Raw genomic sequence first — 18,944 nt, 5'->3', positions numbered from 1 at the left:
TATACATACTAATTAAAATATAATATTGACGATCGTCATGACACAGATTAGGAAATATACAAGTATAAATATATGCATTCTATATTATTATTATTATACATTTTATTCATCATAATGTAAAATAGATGAAAAGCCATTATTATACGACATGGAGCAAAATGTTCGTGACATTGGCGTTTATGCAGTAGACGAGAGTGTAAATGATGTGGTGTCACGCTGACATCGGCGTGTACTGCTCACTTAAAATGTTCGGTGGATAGTGGATTGCGGAGCTGTGTAAAACTGAGTTTTCAAAGGGTCGAAGACCGAGATATATTGGTTTGGAAGGCCTTTTTATTGACAGATGCAGTAACGTCATTCTGAAAAAGGACACAGGGAAATTGTTTAGTGGAATCTCGTGGAATCGACGAGCCGCCAGAGCTTCTTAATGGGCTTGGATGTCTAGAGAAACTTCAAAGCATTGTCGAGTAGAATGCAAGGCCACCTTTCACGCGAATGTGACGACTTTTGATCTACGAAAGGCGTTCTGTCATTTTTGAATACCTTATTCAAAATGAAAAGAGGGAGAATTGGGCGCAGCTTTTGCAGTTGTCATTACTGTAAGCGACAACCTGTCGATGATCGGAAGTTTCGACTGCTTTTTCTTTCAAGGTAATAATAGTGAAAAAAGACTAAACATTAAACTTAACTGAATACGGGGCAATGGATTAGTGAAGTCTACCAACGATTTAATAAGCAGAAAAGCAAGCAAATGAAGACAGTGTACGCAAGCGACAAGCTAATGTGCATGCCAATGAATTCAATCATAATTTCGATGTCGATTCCTGTCTCCTAGTGAACATCATTATTTGATATGATTATAATTATTATTATTATTCATATCACTATGCTCCGTGTCCTAGCCGCCCTACGATATAATCAATAAATATATACGAAGTGCGGGAATTAAGAGGCTATCTGAGTGAAAGGGGGACAAAGACGACAGAGTTACGACAGAAGTGCAGGCGACAGGAATTGCTATACAGAGCCGTAGAAAAAGGACATAATGAAAAGACCAAAACACATTGAATTCTCAATCCACCCAAAAGAGGGAAGTAGTTGGTTTATGGTGATCGAACCGCTTGACTTTTTGCCCGCGCATTCAACCACGCAATAGCTCTGATCGTTGACGTCACGTCCCTGCACACATGCCCCGATATCCATCTCTATTACCAATCCCCTGTGGAGAATTCAATGCGGCTTATGCACCGTATGTGATCCCTATCTTGTCATCCGCCGGCTGCTTTGTTCAACCAGAAACCTGTCTCTGATCTTTCTCTGGCTCATTAAATTTACGAACCACCTTTTATCACCGCTTCTACTGCTTTGCGTCAGGAAGCCATAATCGTTTATTATTCGGTACTATTTCGCTTGTCTTTTGGAGCCCAATATTTTTACGCCTTTAATGAAATGAAGTATCCAGTGTGGTTTCCTAGATGATTGGCTCGGCGTCCAGTGGAACAACGATCATACTCATTTCGATCCGTCCGATTTCATTCGATTTGATATCAGTCCGATTTATGAATGCATCTTCTTTCCTAGCCCTCTTTGTCTCATGTCGTATAGTTATACCATTTAAATGATGAAGTATAAAGCAGCCCGTTAGCACTAGAGCACGTCCTCAGAGATGGAAAAAATTGAGCGGAAATCTAAGAAATGAGATCAGTCGAATAATATTAAATGTATACAAACGCGGAAATTTCACTGTATACAGTTGACAACAAATGTGTGTACCACACAACAACAGCAGCTAAAACATGTCCGAGCAGACAGTAACAAGCGAAATACATAGCTCATATGTGCGACCGTAGAGCAACATATGTTACGCACAGGCGACGGGCGTCTCCTGGCCGTGTGCACAAGCAAGATCAGACAATGGCAAATCCATCGTCTCACAATCGACGTTCTCCCTCAACAACATTTATTGAAGACATGAAAGGGTGTAGGAATGGAAAAAAACATGTAATTACAGAATACTTATCAGTTAGTAGTAGCAGTAGTAAGGTTCTTATTGCGGCCTTTTTTCCAGTCATCAAATAATCTCAGTTATTATGTTGGTGACGATAATGACAGAATGATGGTCATAAAAAGTACTGTACATGACCGTGTGACTGTATAGTCATCCCGATTACGGCCTGCAGAGCTCTGTTGATTTCGCAAGAAACATGGAGAGCCGCAGTAAAGGAAATCGTATGATCAGTCAGCTTGATTATCTGCGTCAGAAACGACCAGCGATACGAAAGAAGCGAATGATCGAAATCGAAAAAAGTGAGATATCTACTTTGTTTGATTTAGTTACTATTATCATTAGTGCTAATAAATAAAGAAAATGTAAAAGTCATAATAGTAATAATAAAATAACAATTTTAATGGTGGTATGATAAAAATAATAAGGAAGGCAGTAATAAGTAGAATAATTATCATATTGACAAGAAAATATTGCTAATAGCTATAATTGAATGATGGAGTACAGACATCGCTCTTAAGCGTATGAAATGCGTATAAAAAAAGACGCCAGAAGACAGAATACTTGGTTGGACGTACAGTTTCTCATTACAGATGGCGTTGTGCCGTCGTTCTCCTGAAGCGCACCAACCAGACTTGTAAAAAGCTGATGAAAAATAGTAAAAAAAAAATAATTCTAATAATTAGTTATTAATTTTCTCCGTTCTCTCTCATTAATTGAATCGACACGATTATCGGCACAAACACTGGACTATACAATGCTGTGAAAGAAACAAGAAACTGAAGTTATGAAGGAAACGGTCACGTGAAGTTGCGCTTAAAGGACTATACTTAGATAGGACAATCTTAAGTGAGGATTGGCTGGGCCAAGTGAGCCACAGCGGTCATTATGTTGTTAGGCTTTTTCAAAATAGTTTAAATTGATTCATTATAATTTATTCATGCTGTGTGTGTATGTATTCATGTGAAAGAATGACTGAAAGCAAAAGAAGATGAATAAAGAGGAGCGAGGCTTCACACAGGAATATAGGTAGGTACACGTGAATTGAGCGCGCGAAAGGGAATGGGGGAGCATAACGAGCGACTGAGGGGGAGTGCGAGAACGCGAAACGTGGCCCCAACACCATCAGCGTGCCACGTTTCTGGCCGGCACCATAAACAAGTGCTTCCAGAAAACGTTGTGGCACCTCAAAGCCGTCAAACGTGAAAGCCAGCTCAACGGGTCTTACTGATTCATGCTTCTGTAAAATTGCTATTGAAAATATGGCGACTCGAGTTTTCTTACAATACGAGCAGAGTGACTCACCATGGAAATACAATTACCAGGTCTAATAGTTACGAAATGGGTTCATATGATTAGAAAACATCGAGGCATGCTCGTTGGTCTGAAAAGCTTTCGAAGCTTCAGGTGGTAACGGTTGGCCAACGTTTCTTCATTTTATCATGGCTGTATGTATTGATACTTTGCTGTTGTGCGCAAAGCTGACAACAACAGCTACTGAGTACTGATATTCGCTGTTTACTGAGATCATGAAAAGACAATAAATATTGTCATCTCCTAATATTCTATCTTATTTAAAGCGTGCTCAAAATATGGCATGCAATTGTCTATAACCTACTCGATGCACTCGATGATGTTTCTATGTAACACGAAAGAATGTCGCGAATCATAAGCGAACGCAGGCAGCATGCCCTGTGAACCTTGACGCGAATGCGCCATACCTATTTACCACATTAGCTTCCCTTAATTCGAACCCAACCAGTTAAAGTAAGCAGGCCACCATCTTCTGTTCACTTTAATTTGGCCTTTGTTCCCCAGGCCTTCAAAGGTCCTGTTCCCCCTGTTATCTCTGTCGATGGGCCTATTTGTTGAATGGTGTATCAACCAGTCTGTCCTGGCACTCGTCATGTATTGTATATACCATTTGGCTATGCGCTAAATAGCGACGGTAATTATATATAAAAAAATATATAATATATGATAACAGATGATAAATATTAATAATAGAAAGAAGCGCAATCCACGATGAAGATTGATCCTCTAGTTTATTTGGCATTCTTGTGAAATGATGGAGAGTGAAGTGAACACATAAGTATGCTGTAAAAGGACTGTCTTGGACTAAGAGCCATCCGGTCAGTGTATACCACTCCCGTAATCCCTCGGAAAACGGAAAACCATGTATAAAAATGAGTCTGTGTAGACGGAAGAATATAGAAACTGTGTTGGATCAACTGACAACCGAAGCGTTAACATTCTGAAAAATTTTGTTTGAAAAAAATGCTGAAAAAAACTACTAAACCCCTCTTGACGGATTTAATGGAAAGAGAGAAGGAGAAAAAATAAAATAAAAAAGTATATATACACGGCTAGGATGAATATTATAATTATATTATTATTATTATATAACAGTATATGTATACAATAAAGATATATTATTACGAAAATTATTTGTCATTAATCTTGTTCATTTTTTTTCTTTGTGCACTCATGTTTTGAGGAAATGCTGCCAGCTTCAATTTCACAAGGTGGAGGTAACTGTTTTTCACTATCAGTTAGGCTGACCTAATTTCGACTGTGATTAGCTTGACGAAATTGCACAACCAGCGCTTTCTGAATTGGCCCTTGAATAGAAAGTGGGCCATGTTTAAAATCGATAACATAAACATCTTGGTAAAGAGATACCATTCTAGATGATTTTTGGCGGAGCCAGTTGAACCGTGGATCTCTTAAATGAGGGAACCTGATTTTCCATAATTCGACCGCATCCTCAGGCTAGCGCCGTCTAGCACAATTCGTTTACCTTTAGCTATCGAATAATCCCTGGATATGATATGTCATCTATTAAATTCAAAATTGCACTGGCGCCATAATAAGAAAAGCAAATACAGTGTCTTCCGAATAGTCAAGTCATTATTGGAAGTAGTGGAGCTTTGCAATCGATTTTCTTTAATGAAAAGCATTTATCTCAGCGACTGTAGCATACTTTCATGCGTATATTCTATATTTGAAGAAAGATAAGGCACTGCTCTCTATTGGTTGCATATGAAAACAGCGACTACGTTCACCGTTTGATTAAGTCTCGCAGTTAGCGCAGACCTAGTGAGTTATCTTCACGGGCTGCGTAAAACAGAAAAGAAAAAACAAGCTTCAGATATCTGTGTGAGTGAGTGAGTGACAGAAAAGGATACCAAGCTAAAAATACGATATATTTCAATGGCGTATTTGATTCTAGCTATTGGTACTTCCTCTTCGTGTTAGTTGTATTGTTTAGATTATTGCACAACACCGACGAGTTCTTATGATTACAGGCTTTTTATTCGTATCAATGATAGGGCACGGACGCTACTGTAGCACCTCTCAGGTGGCCCTACTTAGGCTCATACGTAAAATCAGCTCTTATTCTTCCCACCTAGCTGCAGCATCGTTGCCTTCCGCATATTCAGTTGATCTTTATTAGACAAAAATGCTTTTGGCGTCAGCTCTTGTACAGCGCAGTTTCCTTTAGCGAATAGGCTTGTGGTTGTGCCGATGATGGCAACCCGTGCTCTATCTCTCTTGGTTGTATTTAGTCTAGCCTTGTCGTGGGCACTTTGCTTGCGGGTATCTTGATGCGTTTAAGACAAACCACATATCATGTCACGAAAGCCTACTATAAATCATACTACCGGCCATCGTGAACGGTTCATCCTAAATCCATCGTCGTCCTGCCTGTCTCGTCATGGTCAAGGTGGGTCAGTGAACATAGTTAAATAATGCCATTGTCAGTCGCGAATCCTAATACTTGTTACTCCTAGCACTCCGCAAATCGTAACCGACTGTAGCCTTACATCTATGACACATCGGGTAGACCTGATGGGATGGGCTCATTAAGTAGTTGCATCAATCTGATCCGGTCTCACTGCTTATTAGGTCGTTTTACAGGTTAGCTACAAGATTTCAAAATAAGAGCCTTACCTTTGCACTAGGACGGCAGCTACCGGTTTTTCAAGACGCACCGTAAAGGTTCTCAGCATCTGTCTGTGAAAGCATGCGCTTCCTTTTGTTTAGGTCCTCTTCGATGTCTTTTATCGTTTGCCCTAATAATGTTCGATACAAGAGCGGTACTGGTATTTTTGTCTGATACTGGATTCGAAAGAGAATAACGTTTCGGCGCACTTGAGCTTCCTGAGGTCATTCCACTTTCCATTTTTCGCACTAGTTCGAGAAACGACCTTCCAGCAGATACTGCTCGTACAGAAGGCCCTAAACTTTTAATGGCCGTTATCGTAGCTTTCCCGGAAGTAGTCTTTTTAGAGAGAGGACGCGTTCTATGGCCTTTAATGTCACTATTATATGGTAGTTCCTCTGAGCCAACAAGTCGTTGAAAAGATGATGAGCTTGTGGTGCTTGAGCTCTCCTCACTGCGTGGTTGCTGTTGCAGATGCTTCGAGCTGTTACTAGCCCTTCGGATAGCCTTATCTTCAAAAAAGAAAATACTTCACATCAATACTTCGTAGCTGTATATAGTACTACATAGTGCACTGCTTTAGATATTGGCAATGGTTATACAGCACAAACCTTTTAAACTAAGCTGAATCATTTTGAAATAATACACAAGATTGCTTAGAAATGCTCAGTTTTTTGTTTAACTTTGTCAATTTTAAGCTCCTCAAGGTTCAGTTCTGAATTTGAAGGGTAAGATTTAAAATTTATTGATTGGGCAGCACTGGCTCACTGACACAAATAACTAAGCAAGCATCTTTAAATCGAAGGCCAGCTAAGAAACCTGTTTTTTGGGCTAGCTTACGTTTTCAGACATTCGAATTCGCTCAATTTCTAAATGGGAACAATAAGGATAGAACAGAAATCCAAACTGCCAAAAAACTGTATAATGTATAATGTATGAGCAGGCTGAAAACAACTTTAATATCACATATGTACATATGCGTGTCATACTAGCCAATACTGATGACTGCCCGTGAGTAATTGATCATGGCACTGCGGTTTTTAGAAAATAACTGCTACAAAAAGAGTGGTTGACACGGCTTGACACTTTCATCTCTCTTACCGTGGAATCGGTATTGACAGGTTTCATCCAAACTGAAGAACATAACAGGGTCTCGGATAATTTCTGGAGAAATTTTTTCGTTAGCGGAGAGTTTGCGTATCGCCCGAACAAAGCCCGGCGATGTGAAAGTAAACAAAGGGTTAGGTTCTTCGTTGTCCTAAGAAATAATTAACAAAATGTTATAAATTAACAGAACGGTAAATCGAAATGTTATCCTCATTTTATCACTATCGGAATATTACGTTTGCAGTCATAAACATTGTATTACGTATATACTCGTATCAAATTTTAAAGCTACTGATTTCAAGTTAAACCAGTTGTCAAGGTCGGAGTATACTGCGTACGATGCGCTATCTGTGTGTATGGAAAAGGTATTTGCTTTTTAACTAGGAGTTTATAACGGGGTCATCATTGCTTAACTACACGCTCAAAATTCGTCGAAAAGAAGCCTTAGAAAGGAACGACTATTGCCGGCGATTTTACCAACTAGTACCAAGTGTCATTCAACACTTTTATCGATTCTTTTTACTGAATAAAAAGCGGAAAAGTTTTCTGATAAAGGGACCTACGTTTACTATTTTACACGTGAGTACACGTGTAAAATAGTAAACGTGAGTTCCGCTCAGCGTGATCAAACTCATCAATAAAGTACGGACAACAAAAAACAAAGCAAGCTGACTACAATCGAGTACTATTATTCGATCCGAGAATTGGTTAGAACTTGGAATTATTCGATCATTTTTTAGGTTGCATAGATTCACGAAGAAAATAGATTATGATGTTATATGTAGTGGTCATAAAATTTCAAGAACCTCTTTGACAAGTGAGTAGGTAAAACTACAAGGGAAAATATCTCTATGGAACGATATGATGTACATATCATATCGTTCCCGTACAATTCCCCTATCATTTTTTAATTCTTTCTGTGTATATCTACGTACCAATTTTTCCACAAAGTAAACATTTTAATCGATTGATTATTATGATTTACATACCTCCACAAAAATTGGACCACAACTTTACTGAAAGACTTGCTTCTCTTATGAAAGCTTGGATAAAATGACTATTATATAATTAAAAGCACTTTTCTATATCGCTTCGGTCTCTCGCTTTTGTCTTTTTTTTGAATCTGTCAAGTTTTACTTCCTAAGTCTTGCGATTTACCCAAAAAAGGAAAAAACATTTTCTTTCTGAATTTTTCTAAAAATTACTAACTTTTTTAAAAATGAGTTCTGAGCTTTTACGTCACATCCTACGTTGGAAGAATTCGTAAAGATGCATAATCACTTTGGCTTCGCTCATCCCCTGTTTCAGTCAATTGTGTTACATAATTCTTTTTTGATTAATTACAATCAAGTAGCTCGATGCTGTGATGGTCCCATTCAGTGTGTGTAGACAGAACATTAATGTCACTGCGCTCTATTCCATATATGACTTAATAAAATTAATATAATGTTGTACGATATGCGTAATTTACATAATAAACGCGCCGCATTTACAATGAGTTCTTCAAACGAAATAGACGCTTGGCTATTTTCCATCGTCATTCTAGAGGTAGCTCTTATCTCGTCGATAACAGGCATGTCAGCTAGTTGTTCACTGAACTGCAAATGATCGATGTCGAGACCTGAAAAATAAGTGTGGCGCCACAGGTCTCGATATGACGCTGAACATAACCGCTCTGCAAATGGGATAAGTTCAATTACTTGTCAATCTGTTTTGTCAAACAAACTTGCATGAAAATTGACCATTAAATAGGAGCTCTTTCTACAAGATCGCAAGTCGATTTGCACGCTAAGAAAGAAAATTACAAGCATTATTATCACTTAATATCTATGCAAAAATTAAAACTAATTCAAATAAGAGATATTAAGCAATATCATTAATACATTTACAGGCTCTTTAAATATTGTCCAATGTGAACAAGTCCCTAAAAACACCTCTTATCAGGCACAGCATTAAGGACAATAAGGGCCTAACCGGGTGCGCCTTGACTGACCTGTTTGGGGTTCCTCTAACAAACCTATGAAACATCAACACACTCGAAGGTTTCTTAGGCTTACGCATGTTCCTGTGAACAAGTCCTGTGTTCAAGTTATCGTTGTTAATCCCACTAATGAATTTATATTTAAATTAATAGATGGACGAACTAACGTTGAGGTCGGGTAACGAGACATTTTTTAACAAGCGAACGAAGTTTAGAGGTGACACCGGGACACGTTTCTCTTGGCCAGTCGTAATTTGCAATCGAAATTGCTTTTTTTTGCTCAGCATATGTGTTTCCTTTAAAAGGAATCCTGCCTGTCGCAAGCGAAAATGCCGTCACTCCAAAGGACCACCTGTTGAAATGACACTTTTCCTCATTCACATAATCTGTACATATGCATGAAGGAAGTTGAATCATTCAACAGGAATTGAATAAAACGTCCCATGTAATAGTTTCACACGAGCTTCATGGTGGTTACCGTTGAAGTAAACAATATTTCGAACTAAACATAAAAAAAAATTGTTTTCGCGTTTAAGTGTTTAGATTTTACAACCCTTGCAACCCGGACACCTAATGTGTGCAATAATATTTTTGAAAGACCTCCTGCATTGCACGAGCAGAAGAATGATGCTCTGCGAAGCTTCACACGGGCACTGGTCTACTAATAATAGAAAACCAATTCAAAAAAATAAACGACACGGAAAAGACTGCTCACCAATCTGCTGCTCTGCCGTAGGCTTTACGTTGAAGCATTTCCGGTGCCATATAATTCAGACTGCCGACTCGGGATTTGTCAGAGAATTCGGCCACCGTACCTCTATCATAGCTACGAAATTTGTTTGACGAGAACCGACCTAAACAGACCCTGGATTTGCTAAAGTCGCACACTTTAACGAGGCCTCGGGAATTCACTTGCGCACACGACGGCTAAAAAGAAAAGCTCACTATTAAGCACCAGTAAACGTGCAAATCAAACATTAAAGACTCTTCGTTTCGGAAACTTAGGTGTTGCAATTTCTTCATCTGAAACATGAAGAAACCCAACAACGGGCTCGTACGTCAAATGATTGTTCAAATTAAACTGATAACGACATGTTATTTTGCAATATTCATTACGCATTTGAGCTAGAGTTCAATTACTTAACATCTCCTAACGAATGAAGCTATTTCTAGTGCCTTGTTTGTCCAATAGAGAATTTTAGGCTTAATTAAGCGCAGCGACAGCTATCGCATCGACGTGCATTGCCGTTTTAGTGTTCTGTTTTAAGACAATATATCAAGTAGGACACAGGAATTGCTGCTTTAGCCAAAAACTACGTACATCAAAAATGATAAACGGGGTATCTTACGCACGATTCTTGAGTGAAAGTCGAAAGAATGTCAAATCATTGCTAAGCGAAGAATGTATCATATTTACCTTAATACATCGATGTATGAACCCTTGGTAATGAATATGCTGTACTGCAACCGCAAGCTGCGCCAATATTATTTTCAGATTATTTGGCGACTCGATGCAACCCCGAGTCTTTACTAGACGAAACAGTGATATCCCAGCAAAAGGTTCACTAACAGAAACGTATGCCTCAAGCGCAGCGAATGAACAGTACTGAATGCAAACCCACGGCGAACTGACAATTTCGGCGAACATCTGCAGCAACCAAAAAGAAATACGCCCTTAATCATGGCTTGTTGCTCCATTCAACCTACGAATTTTCCGTGCGGTGCCCCGCAATAAGGTTTAAACATAATTGAATGAAATGGGAGTTTTCAAATGATCAAGTTGACAGTTCAATTTCTCGATGTACGACTAAGAAAAACTGTCGAACTAGAAGGGTTTGGCATGGATACGCTATTCAAGACATTCTATAGATGGTTGTTAATACTACTTTAAATGAATGCAACGTGTCTTTCATCAACGCGAATCGCATCTTACACGGTCGCACGACGTACCGCATCCAAATGATATATTAGCTAATAGATGTAATGAACGTAATAATAATTGCGTCAGTGCACTAATCATCGCACCAAATTCCCCATAAAGCCTGCCATCGACAATGATAATTTTAGCTTATTTCCTCTGCTGCTAAAAGTCGAAAAATTGAGCAATAGAAATCTTGGCAAGTTAACAACATTATTTTTCTTCATCCTACTTAGCTACGTACTCCTAAACAGTCTTCATATTATCAAAGTTATTACGCGTGCTTATACCATCAAAGGTTTAGGCATCTTTTTAACTGCAACATACCGTTGCGTTGATGAGTGAATGATTGTATCGTACGGTAAACATGTTGACTATCTTAAAAGTAACCGGCACGTCCCCGTGCCCAGCGCCAAGCAATGCTGCGTACGATGCGCCAAAAACCCCTGCCTCTAAATGCGAAAAAAGATAGACGTCAGTATTGGGCTAGCTAAATATAGTATGAATAGCAATATTAAAGTGACCAAAAACAGGATGCAAATTCGAGCTCGATGCGTTGCAAACACAACGATTATTTACGGTAACCACAAGTTCAGCACACGGAATACGTGCCTGTTATTTCCACTGGCGTGAACATTCGCACGCTAGGCGCAGGTGTCGTGTCTGCTGAGGTTCGATCAAGCTCAATGACATTGGCTGTCCCGGTAAGAAATGATTGCATCACCTATATACGTGTTACAGAAGTGTATGTGTTACAGAAGCGTTAGGAAACTACTAAAGCATCGCAGGTAATATACCGGTACATGACCATGCAAAATATCCACAAGGAAAAATACAACAATGAAGTCATCGGAACTTTGCGTTTCTGGTCTTACATTTAAGGGTACATACGTTAGACATTCCATCAGACGGACGGGCGGCTGGCTCTCAGCACGAAACGAACCGTGCGTGCCCGGATTTGAATTTATCTTTTTTTTAATTTAATTTAATTTTATGTATTTATTATTTATTTATTTATTTATAATTTATATTATAATCCCATAAGATTACCACGTTCGTAAGATTAATAGGCAAATATGTTACTTAATAGAGATTATCGTTTTTGTTATGGTATAACCATACAATCATTTCTTCTATAAAATAATGGTTGCTGCAACATTAAATTTGTTGCGGTGTTTTTCTGAGGTTCGGTGATCATCAAGCGTTGTATACCGTTAGATATTTTCTTGTTGTTATTGCAATTTTCTTATCACCTTATTATGTAATCACATAATTTTACATACAATGAATTTCGATGTCGACAAAATCACTTATAGGGTGAAAAAATTGAACTTACAACATGTAACTTCTAAACGACATCAAAAAACTACTGAAGCAAACCAGAAAATTTCGAATATAATGAAGATATGCCGTGTTTATCCAGAATTGTTTCGGAGGCGCTTTTTTACTCTGATGCCAGATGAGTAAGAAGTGTAAAAAATTCTGTTTCTACAAGCGGAGATATCCAAACTCAAGGTAAACTTGTGTGACCTGGATAACTATAACGATACCGTAGAACAAGAAAAGATCTCTTCATCAGCAAATGGAAAAGCAGAGAAACAATCGCCATTTGCGTTGTAAATGTATTAAATTCAAATACTGCCACCCATTCACGGTATCGCAGTGACTGATATGTTATATGAGAAATCAATAAATTCAAAAGTATCTGATCAGCAACTTAAAAGCATACCTCAATCCAATCTGTCGGAGTGACTCCTGAACATCTTTCGAGATGAGTTGTCAGCTGTTCAAGAGTGAGTATTATTGATCGAAGATTACTGGAGATTAGCTGCTTCCCAAATAGATATGGTTTACAGCAAAGCCACAGCCGAACAGAAGCGAAAAAAGTAAATTTTGTTTGTGCAGAAAGTAAACGTATATATTAAGCAAGCTTGCTTTATTTAGGTAATTTTTTACTTCGTATTCGAACAGGTTGCACATGACTATGCACTGACTGATAGTAGAAAAACACACAAAACGGTATGAGTACGCTAACACGGGACCTCTTATTGTTTAACAAGAACTTATCTTCGCATTTCAATATACTCAAGTGGGACGCAATGAACTGCAACGCCAGAAGCCACTGTAAAAATACCGTTATGACAAATTCTGCAGAATTGGAGTAGTAAAGTTCACTCTGCACATACGTTCGAATAGTCAAGTCCGAAGCGTTCAATGAACTGGTCATAGAGGTAGGCGAGATTGTGAAGATACTCTCGAACGTGCAGATAGGTCAGGCATTTTCGGCGAAGCTTTCGCTCCAGAAGGTAGGCCGTCTGATAAAACTGCTGTAATCCAAAGCGTTCCCGGGGAATCAGGGCCGACTGTGGATCTGTCTCATCATTCCTGTCAGCCAGCTTCTGCATCAAACAACGCAACAGGGCTGAACAACATTTTGCAATGCTACAAAGAGATGGACAGATTTAACACGGAATTATGCCCTTTGGTGATAAAGTATACTGATCTTCAGAAATTTAGTTCAAAAAAGAACAGCTATTTCCTATATTCATCCGTCTTGCTTAGTTGGAAGATTATGCTAAAATAAAGACTTATCAATCCTTGAATATATCTTTCAAAATCTAAATGTTTAAAACTTTTTTTCTACAAACTTTGGCTCGAGTGAGTCGATTACCGCCAAAAGTTTATGTTTACGAATGGCTTTTCTACGCTGACGCTCCTTTTCGGTAACAGCCTCGGTCAACGACACCGATGGATAATCCGCGTAATGTTCTGCAGATAGATACTCTGTTCGTATAGCCAGAAAGCAATACTTATTTTAGCATGCATGGCTATTCGACCAACTATTTAATAGAACTAGAGCTACTCGAATCTTTCACAGCAGTAATTGAACTTGGCTGAAATGACCTTGTACCGGACCAGAACTTGAATATACAGGTAGTGATATCGTTAAGGACATAGTTTGTTAGTTAGCCCTAATTTACACAGATTTCTTTTATCATAGGAAACAAGTTCAATATTACTTGCCCTCATCTTCATCTTGGGTTCGAATGGCCACAGCCATATCCAGGGGTCTCGAATCCCACGGCTTCGTTTCCCTTAGTCAATGAGCTCTGTTTTGCTTCGTGAACAATTCAGCTTTACTCTGATATGAACGATGCGCTTTTGATGGCTTGTAAATCTAGCCTATCCTATAGTCTCATCAACTTAAACTTGTGCCAGAGCCCAAGCTGTATGCAAGGCGATGGGTTTGCCATGCTGCATCATTATTTTGAACCAGCTGTCATGTTCGTACAAACTTATTAAAAGTATGCACAGTCATGTAAGGCCCTAGATTTTTTCTCTTAGCTACGCGTGTCCGTGAGTTTTATAATGAGAATTTTTGTTGCAAGAATATTATTAATATAACTAATTCGGGCAAATGATAGTAAATTCGGACAAAACGCATGATATCATCAAGGACTGAGGCGAATACTAAACGCTACCTACCTTGACGTACGTAACTAGATGACGTACCGAATCTTAGTTCGATGTGAACCACCGTGAAACTATTATTTCAAGAAATCCTCAAGAAAAATTATAACCAGTACTTTCAATTATGTGTACCCGCTTAGGATGGCGTACTTTCCGGCAATAAGATAGAAATATAATAGCTATGTTATCTGCTTACAGATGCATGCCGAATCTTCTACGCTTACACGTAGTGCTTTCTAATCTTTTGAAATACTGTCCATACACGCTTTTCGACATAACTAGTCAAGCTTTATGTTGAATAGAGCTATTGTTATATGAAATCGCTTATAATAATTGCACTAAATATAAAATTATAAATATATATCAGATAGATTTAACTATTCTAGCCTGGAAGCGATCGGACTTGTAAAAACGAAACTGAATATTTTCAGCTACGTCTACGTATAGTACTCATACATACGTACAGTACGGGTATAAGGACAGTAAACGATATAGATGCTCAATAACCTAGAAAGGCTGCAGCTTCACGAGGAAGATTATACCGAAGATAGCGCAGTGTACCTAAAATTTTTTTAATAGTTTATTTGAAAACTAATAGTATGTTAATATATAGCATAATAAAGCATTCGTGACACATACCGTTTTGTCTTTCTGTTCTGTAGTGCACAATAACTACAAGAGCGTGGCTTCAGCCTTATGGACAGACTACTGTCAAGATAGAGTTGAAACACACGAATATGACGACGACACATTCATTTGACGATTCTGCTCGCACAGTTAACTCTTAGTTGTTACCTACATTTGTAATTGCTTTTGAAAATACTTTGCCTCAATATTATCGCAAAACTGGACAAGATTGGAAAATTTTTTAACTAAAGGGGCGATTTGCCGAAACTCAGGAGCCGCCTCTGGACCCGGATTAAGCAGGATGAACAGGTGTCCGAACACAAGACAATCGAGCTCTGTCGGTTGCACGCCAAAGAAATACATCTTATCGGACAGACGATCCGAAAGTGCTGTTAAGCATGATTCCACCTAAGCCAAACGAAGATATGAAAATGTGCAACCAAAGTAGTCAAAACAAACGGTTAGTTCAGTCGGATTTGGTATCATGTAATTATATGAAAATGTCTTTAGGGACATACGTCCCAGTCCTGTTGGCTGGTGTAAACAATAGTTACCTCTTCAATAACTTCGACTTCGTTCTTCTCTGACCAATCTTGAAGGAGTTTTTTAATAGCTCGCCGTTTCTTCCACGGAAGGACGCCGTTAAGAGGCCAAGGATAAACGCTTCCATAGCGATCGTACGTCACGTTGTATCCCGTGGCTGAGATCCAAGAAAAGTACAACTCTGCGCTGCACAAAACCGTTTGAACCTATTTTTCGTAAAAAAAAAATGAAATTTTCATGTTAGTGTTATTTTTATTGATCGTTGTTAGACTCAAGTGAACCCTGTTTGAAAATAAGCAATTAAACAAACAAGCCCGTCGTAGCGTCATGGTCTTTGAACGAACATAGATTTTGGATAATCTGAAAATACCAAAAAATGAATTCATGAAAGTAGGTATGCGAGTAGAACTTTGTATCCAAAGAACGCTAGCCAATGTATAATTATACATAAAAGTATTCTACGCAGTCAGCGACCGTCTTTAGAGTAGATTGAGTTTATGTACTCAATTACCAACCAAGCTGAAGTAGGCCTTGAGATCAGCATTTTCCTCTTGTGAAAGGTCATTAGTTTTAGTAATGCCTTTAGACGCGACAAAAACGACGATGGACTCAAGTTCAGCGATAACAAATGAGCCGCATTGAAGTACAGGTGTTGTCCCCGTTGGCGAAATGAATTCCGCGTTAACGCGTTGTATGACGTCGTGTCTTAAACCGCACACACGCAGGAAGCACTGAAGCAGACATTACCAAATACAAAATGAGACATCTACCGGCTTACAAACATCATGACGAAACTTTTTCTCACTCAAAGATAACTGAACTTGATAAATCTTTAATTGTACTTTTTTATTCTGGTTTCATTTCTGAGCTCGTAATTTGAGCCAGATATATAACAATGAAGACAAATGAAAAAAAATGTAACATCCAGCTGTTTGAATCTATAACGGCCCCATGTCAAGCTAGAAATATTTTGTCTATTTAACCAATTCATTATTATTTTTTTTTTACTAACTTAACGCCTTTATTTAAACGCATTTTCGTTTATCCTTATTACACACCTGAACAGCGAGTGATTGTGCCCGTTCATTGGATTGTGCCTGGCTTTTCTCAATTGGCTGGTAAATCTTCGCGTTATCAGCCCAGGGCTCTCTTGATCCGACCTCGATCGCCCAAGCCTCTTGAACTAGTGTTGAACGCATTTCTCTTGAGTTTCACTGAGACAACTAACTTATTTTTTCAAACTGTAGTGAGAGATCTGCTGACTGTGCTGTTTTAGCAAAACCGTTTCCAGTACGACCAGACACCATTTAACGCTTAATGTCGAATCTGAGTTGTTTCCTCCATGAAAAGAGTAGCATCAAAAACGGCTCTGTCCCCTTCCAGAGATTTTAGTGACGGGGGCGCGAATCCAACATTGAGGTCTCGCCGCTGCTCGACTTTCTATTTACGATCACAGAATTCAAACAACACGAGAATGTGGCATACGTCAACAGCGAATTGGGTCTTGTGTGGGACACGGTTAGAGGAGAAAGGGCTGGCAAGCAAAGAGCGCTTTTCAAAGTACTCCGTTACGTTACGGTTCTGAGCCGGCCTGTTTTCTATATTGGTTAAACAAACGATATGAAGGTGCTCGGCTCGGAGCAGATGCAATTCTAGCACTGAACGCAATCTGATGCAGAGGTTGAAACTGTCGTTATTTCAAACTAGAGTTAATAGAAGTGTCAATATTTGTAGTTTCGTAACGAGGGTTAATTGGGATTGTAGCAAAATCAAACAGTCGCTTTTGATGGCGCAGAGGTTTCTTTGTCGAAATTTCCTAGAAAAACAAATGTAGCATTTTCGACCAACTTTAGAGAAATTTCTACCGTGTATAGCTTTGAGGTTTTGTAATAACGTCGAAAATACAGTTCTAATAAGAACCGACATCTTACGTCTATTTTCCCTCTCGTTGTTCATAGAATGGCTCCCTTTAGGTAACTAAGAACGTAAAACAATGGACACTATATCTTAGGAGCGCGTTTTTTTGTTTCAGGGATGAAACAAAAGCTAATTTGTTACATTTTATTTATTTGCCTTTGCTCGCAGCAGCAGTCAGACAGTCATATATACAGCTTAACGGTAAGTATAGTAACATTAGAGCATTATAAGTGACGCGCTATTAGCACGGGCTATGGGGACTGCACGAAGCTAGTGGAATCTTCGACGTTTAAGCGATTCTCCAAACGTCTTGAAAGTAGCATCAAAGGCAGCAAGCAGGTGGCATTGTATAGTTGACACGTTCACCTCATATAAAGCACCTACACCTGTTATCAGCCTAGTGGGAACCTTGATGCTCAACGGAATCTAGAGTTGGGCCCACACATGGCAAAGCAAACCAGCTGCTGGTTCAGCCGGCTTGTTTCGCTAAGCCTCATCGCCCAACTCGACGAAGTTCCCAGCGAATTTTGTGAATCTTAACTCTCGGTTTCTAAGATTGGTGTCAACAGGGCTCTATCGCTGGAAATTCGATGGCGACCTAAATCCTCGAGGGGCAGTGACGAGTTATCCAGGAGCTACACCGTGTTATTTTAACGCCCCTAGTTATTCTCATTGTGTAAACATATCCCTGAAATCGCCCCTTCTGTATAGCTTCAAGGATTTGTCAGCACCAGAAAGTCCAGCCGGAGTGGGTTTTGTCAAACTTATCTAGGGTTTCTTCAGCAGGTCTATGAAACAGCATGGTAATGATGTGCCGGGTGTGCAATTGGCAATGCACTTAGAGATGCACGTCAGCCAGCGAAGTCATGCAGGACTGGTCGTACACACTGTGATTACTAGTCATTATACGTAATCCTGGTGTTTTTTTTTAAGAAATCTAATGCGCTACCAACAATCTCTACCTCGTAAGACAAATTAAGCGTAGGTTTTCGAGCAACGAAAATAGTTTATTGAAACTTGAACGCTTTCATCGCTGGGTATGTACAGAGGTGTAGTACAACACAAACCCTAATAAGTTCAGTCATTTGCAGGAACGCCTGCAATCGGAAATGTTTGCCTATGGGAACTCCACGAGTAATCAATCAGTACGTTTTGCAGTGCGTAAAAGAAAGCAGCTATGAAAGCTGTGAAGGTTAAATGGAGAGACGTTTCCAAAAGATGCTCAATGAAGTAAGTTGGTATTAATTTGACAGTTTATTCTTTTTATATCGCTCTTAGACTTTATTCTATAAATACCTTTCTACGTATTGTTTATATATAATATTTTGAAGAACAGCACTGCTATAGTAACAAAATACCTGATACCTATCTTGTACATAACATTGCACAATATATCTCTGTAGTCTTCGTGGCCAACACGTTGACTATT

At 39.0% G+C, this 18,944-nt stretch overlaps 2 protein-coding genes across 15 annotated transcripts in view; both read right to left on the bottom strand.

Moving 5' to 3' along the window:
* LOC111243407 (microtubule-associated serine/threonine-protein kinase 2-like) overlaps positions 1-14,832 on the bottom strand; it is a 23,193-nt gene extending 8,361 nt beyond the window's left edge. The window contains exons 1-13 of one of the 14 annotated variants that reach the window (XR_002670463.2): positions 13,982-14,832; positions 13,606-13,741; positions 13,144-13,399; positions 12,687-12,785; positions 11,570-11,681; positions 11,285-11,409; positions 10,457-10,687; positions 9,755-9,966; positions 9,207-9,391; positions 8,552-8,733; positions 7,053-7,209; positions 5,960-6,463; positions 979-5,122 (exon numbers count right to left, since the gene is read on the bottom strand). Coding sequence is in view for 10 of the 14 variants with exons in the window: in XM_022788925.2 (XP_022644660.1) it covers positions 6,012-6,463; positions 7,053-7,209; positions 8,552-8,733; positions 9,207-9,391; positions 9,755-9,966; positions 10,457-10,687; positions 11,285-11,409; positions 11,570-11,681; positions 12,687-12,785; positions 13,144-13,399; positions 13,606-13,741; positions 13,982-14,018 (2,184 nt within the window). In the remaining 4 variants the exon portion in view is untranslated. Of the gene's footprint in view, positions 1-978; positions 5,123-5,298; positions 6,464-7,052; positions 7,210-7,726; positions 8,358-8,529; positions 8,734-9,206; positions 9,392-9,754; positions 9,967-10,456; positions 10,688-11,284; positions 11,410-11,569; positions 11,682-12,686; positions 12,786-13,143; positions 13,400-13,605; positions 13,742-13,981 lie in introns of those variants that run through there. The other 13 variants (XR_002670461.2, XR_002670462.2, XR_002670464.2 and 10 more) reach the window with 13 other exon arrangements.
* Positions 14,833-14,986: 154 nt separating this feature from the next.
* Positions 14,987-17,073, bottom strand: LOC111243408 (metaxin-2-like). The gene is made up of 4 exons (XM_022788929.2): positions 16,657-17,073; positions 16,114-16,329; positions 15,610-15,804; positions 14,987-15,463 (listed from the first exon to the last, which is right to left on the bottom strand). Exons 1-4 carry the CDS (start codon positions 16,795-16,797, stop codon positions 15,224-15,226), a joined length of 792 nt encoding a protein of 263 aa, XP_022644664.1. The 5' UTR covers positions 16,798-17,073; the 3' UTR covers positions 14,987-15,223.
* Positions 17,074-18,944: the final 1,871 nt, after the last annotated feature.

Source organism: Varroa destructor, unplaced genomic scaffold, assembly GCF_002443255.2.
Source record: "Varroa destructor unplaced genomic scaffold, Vdes_3.0 BEIS01000001.1, whole genome shotgun sequence".
NCBI lineage: Eukaryota > Metazoa > Arthropoda > Arachnida > Mesostigmata > Varroidae > Varroa > Varroa destructor.
This window is presented reverse-complemented; position numbering and strand designations above follow the sequence as displayed.

Coding starts and splice junctions, on each gene's coding strand:
- LOC111243408 (XM_022788929.2), bottom strand. CDS start 16,797: ATGCGTTCAACACTAGTTCAAGAGGCTTGGGCGATCGAGGTCGGATCA. Junction 16,330..16,656: donor CACAATCACTCGCTGTTCAG/GTGTGTAATAAG, acceptor TGTCTGCTTCAG/TGCTTCCTGCGTGTGTGCGG. Junction 15,805..16,113: donor TCAAGGCCTACTTCAGCTTG/GTTGGTAATTGA, acceptor TACGAAAAATAG/GTTCAAACGGTTTTGTGCAG.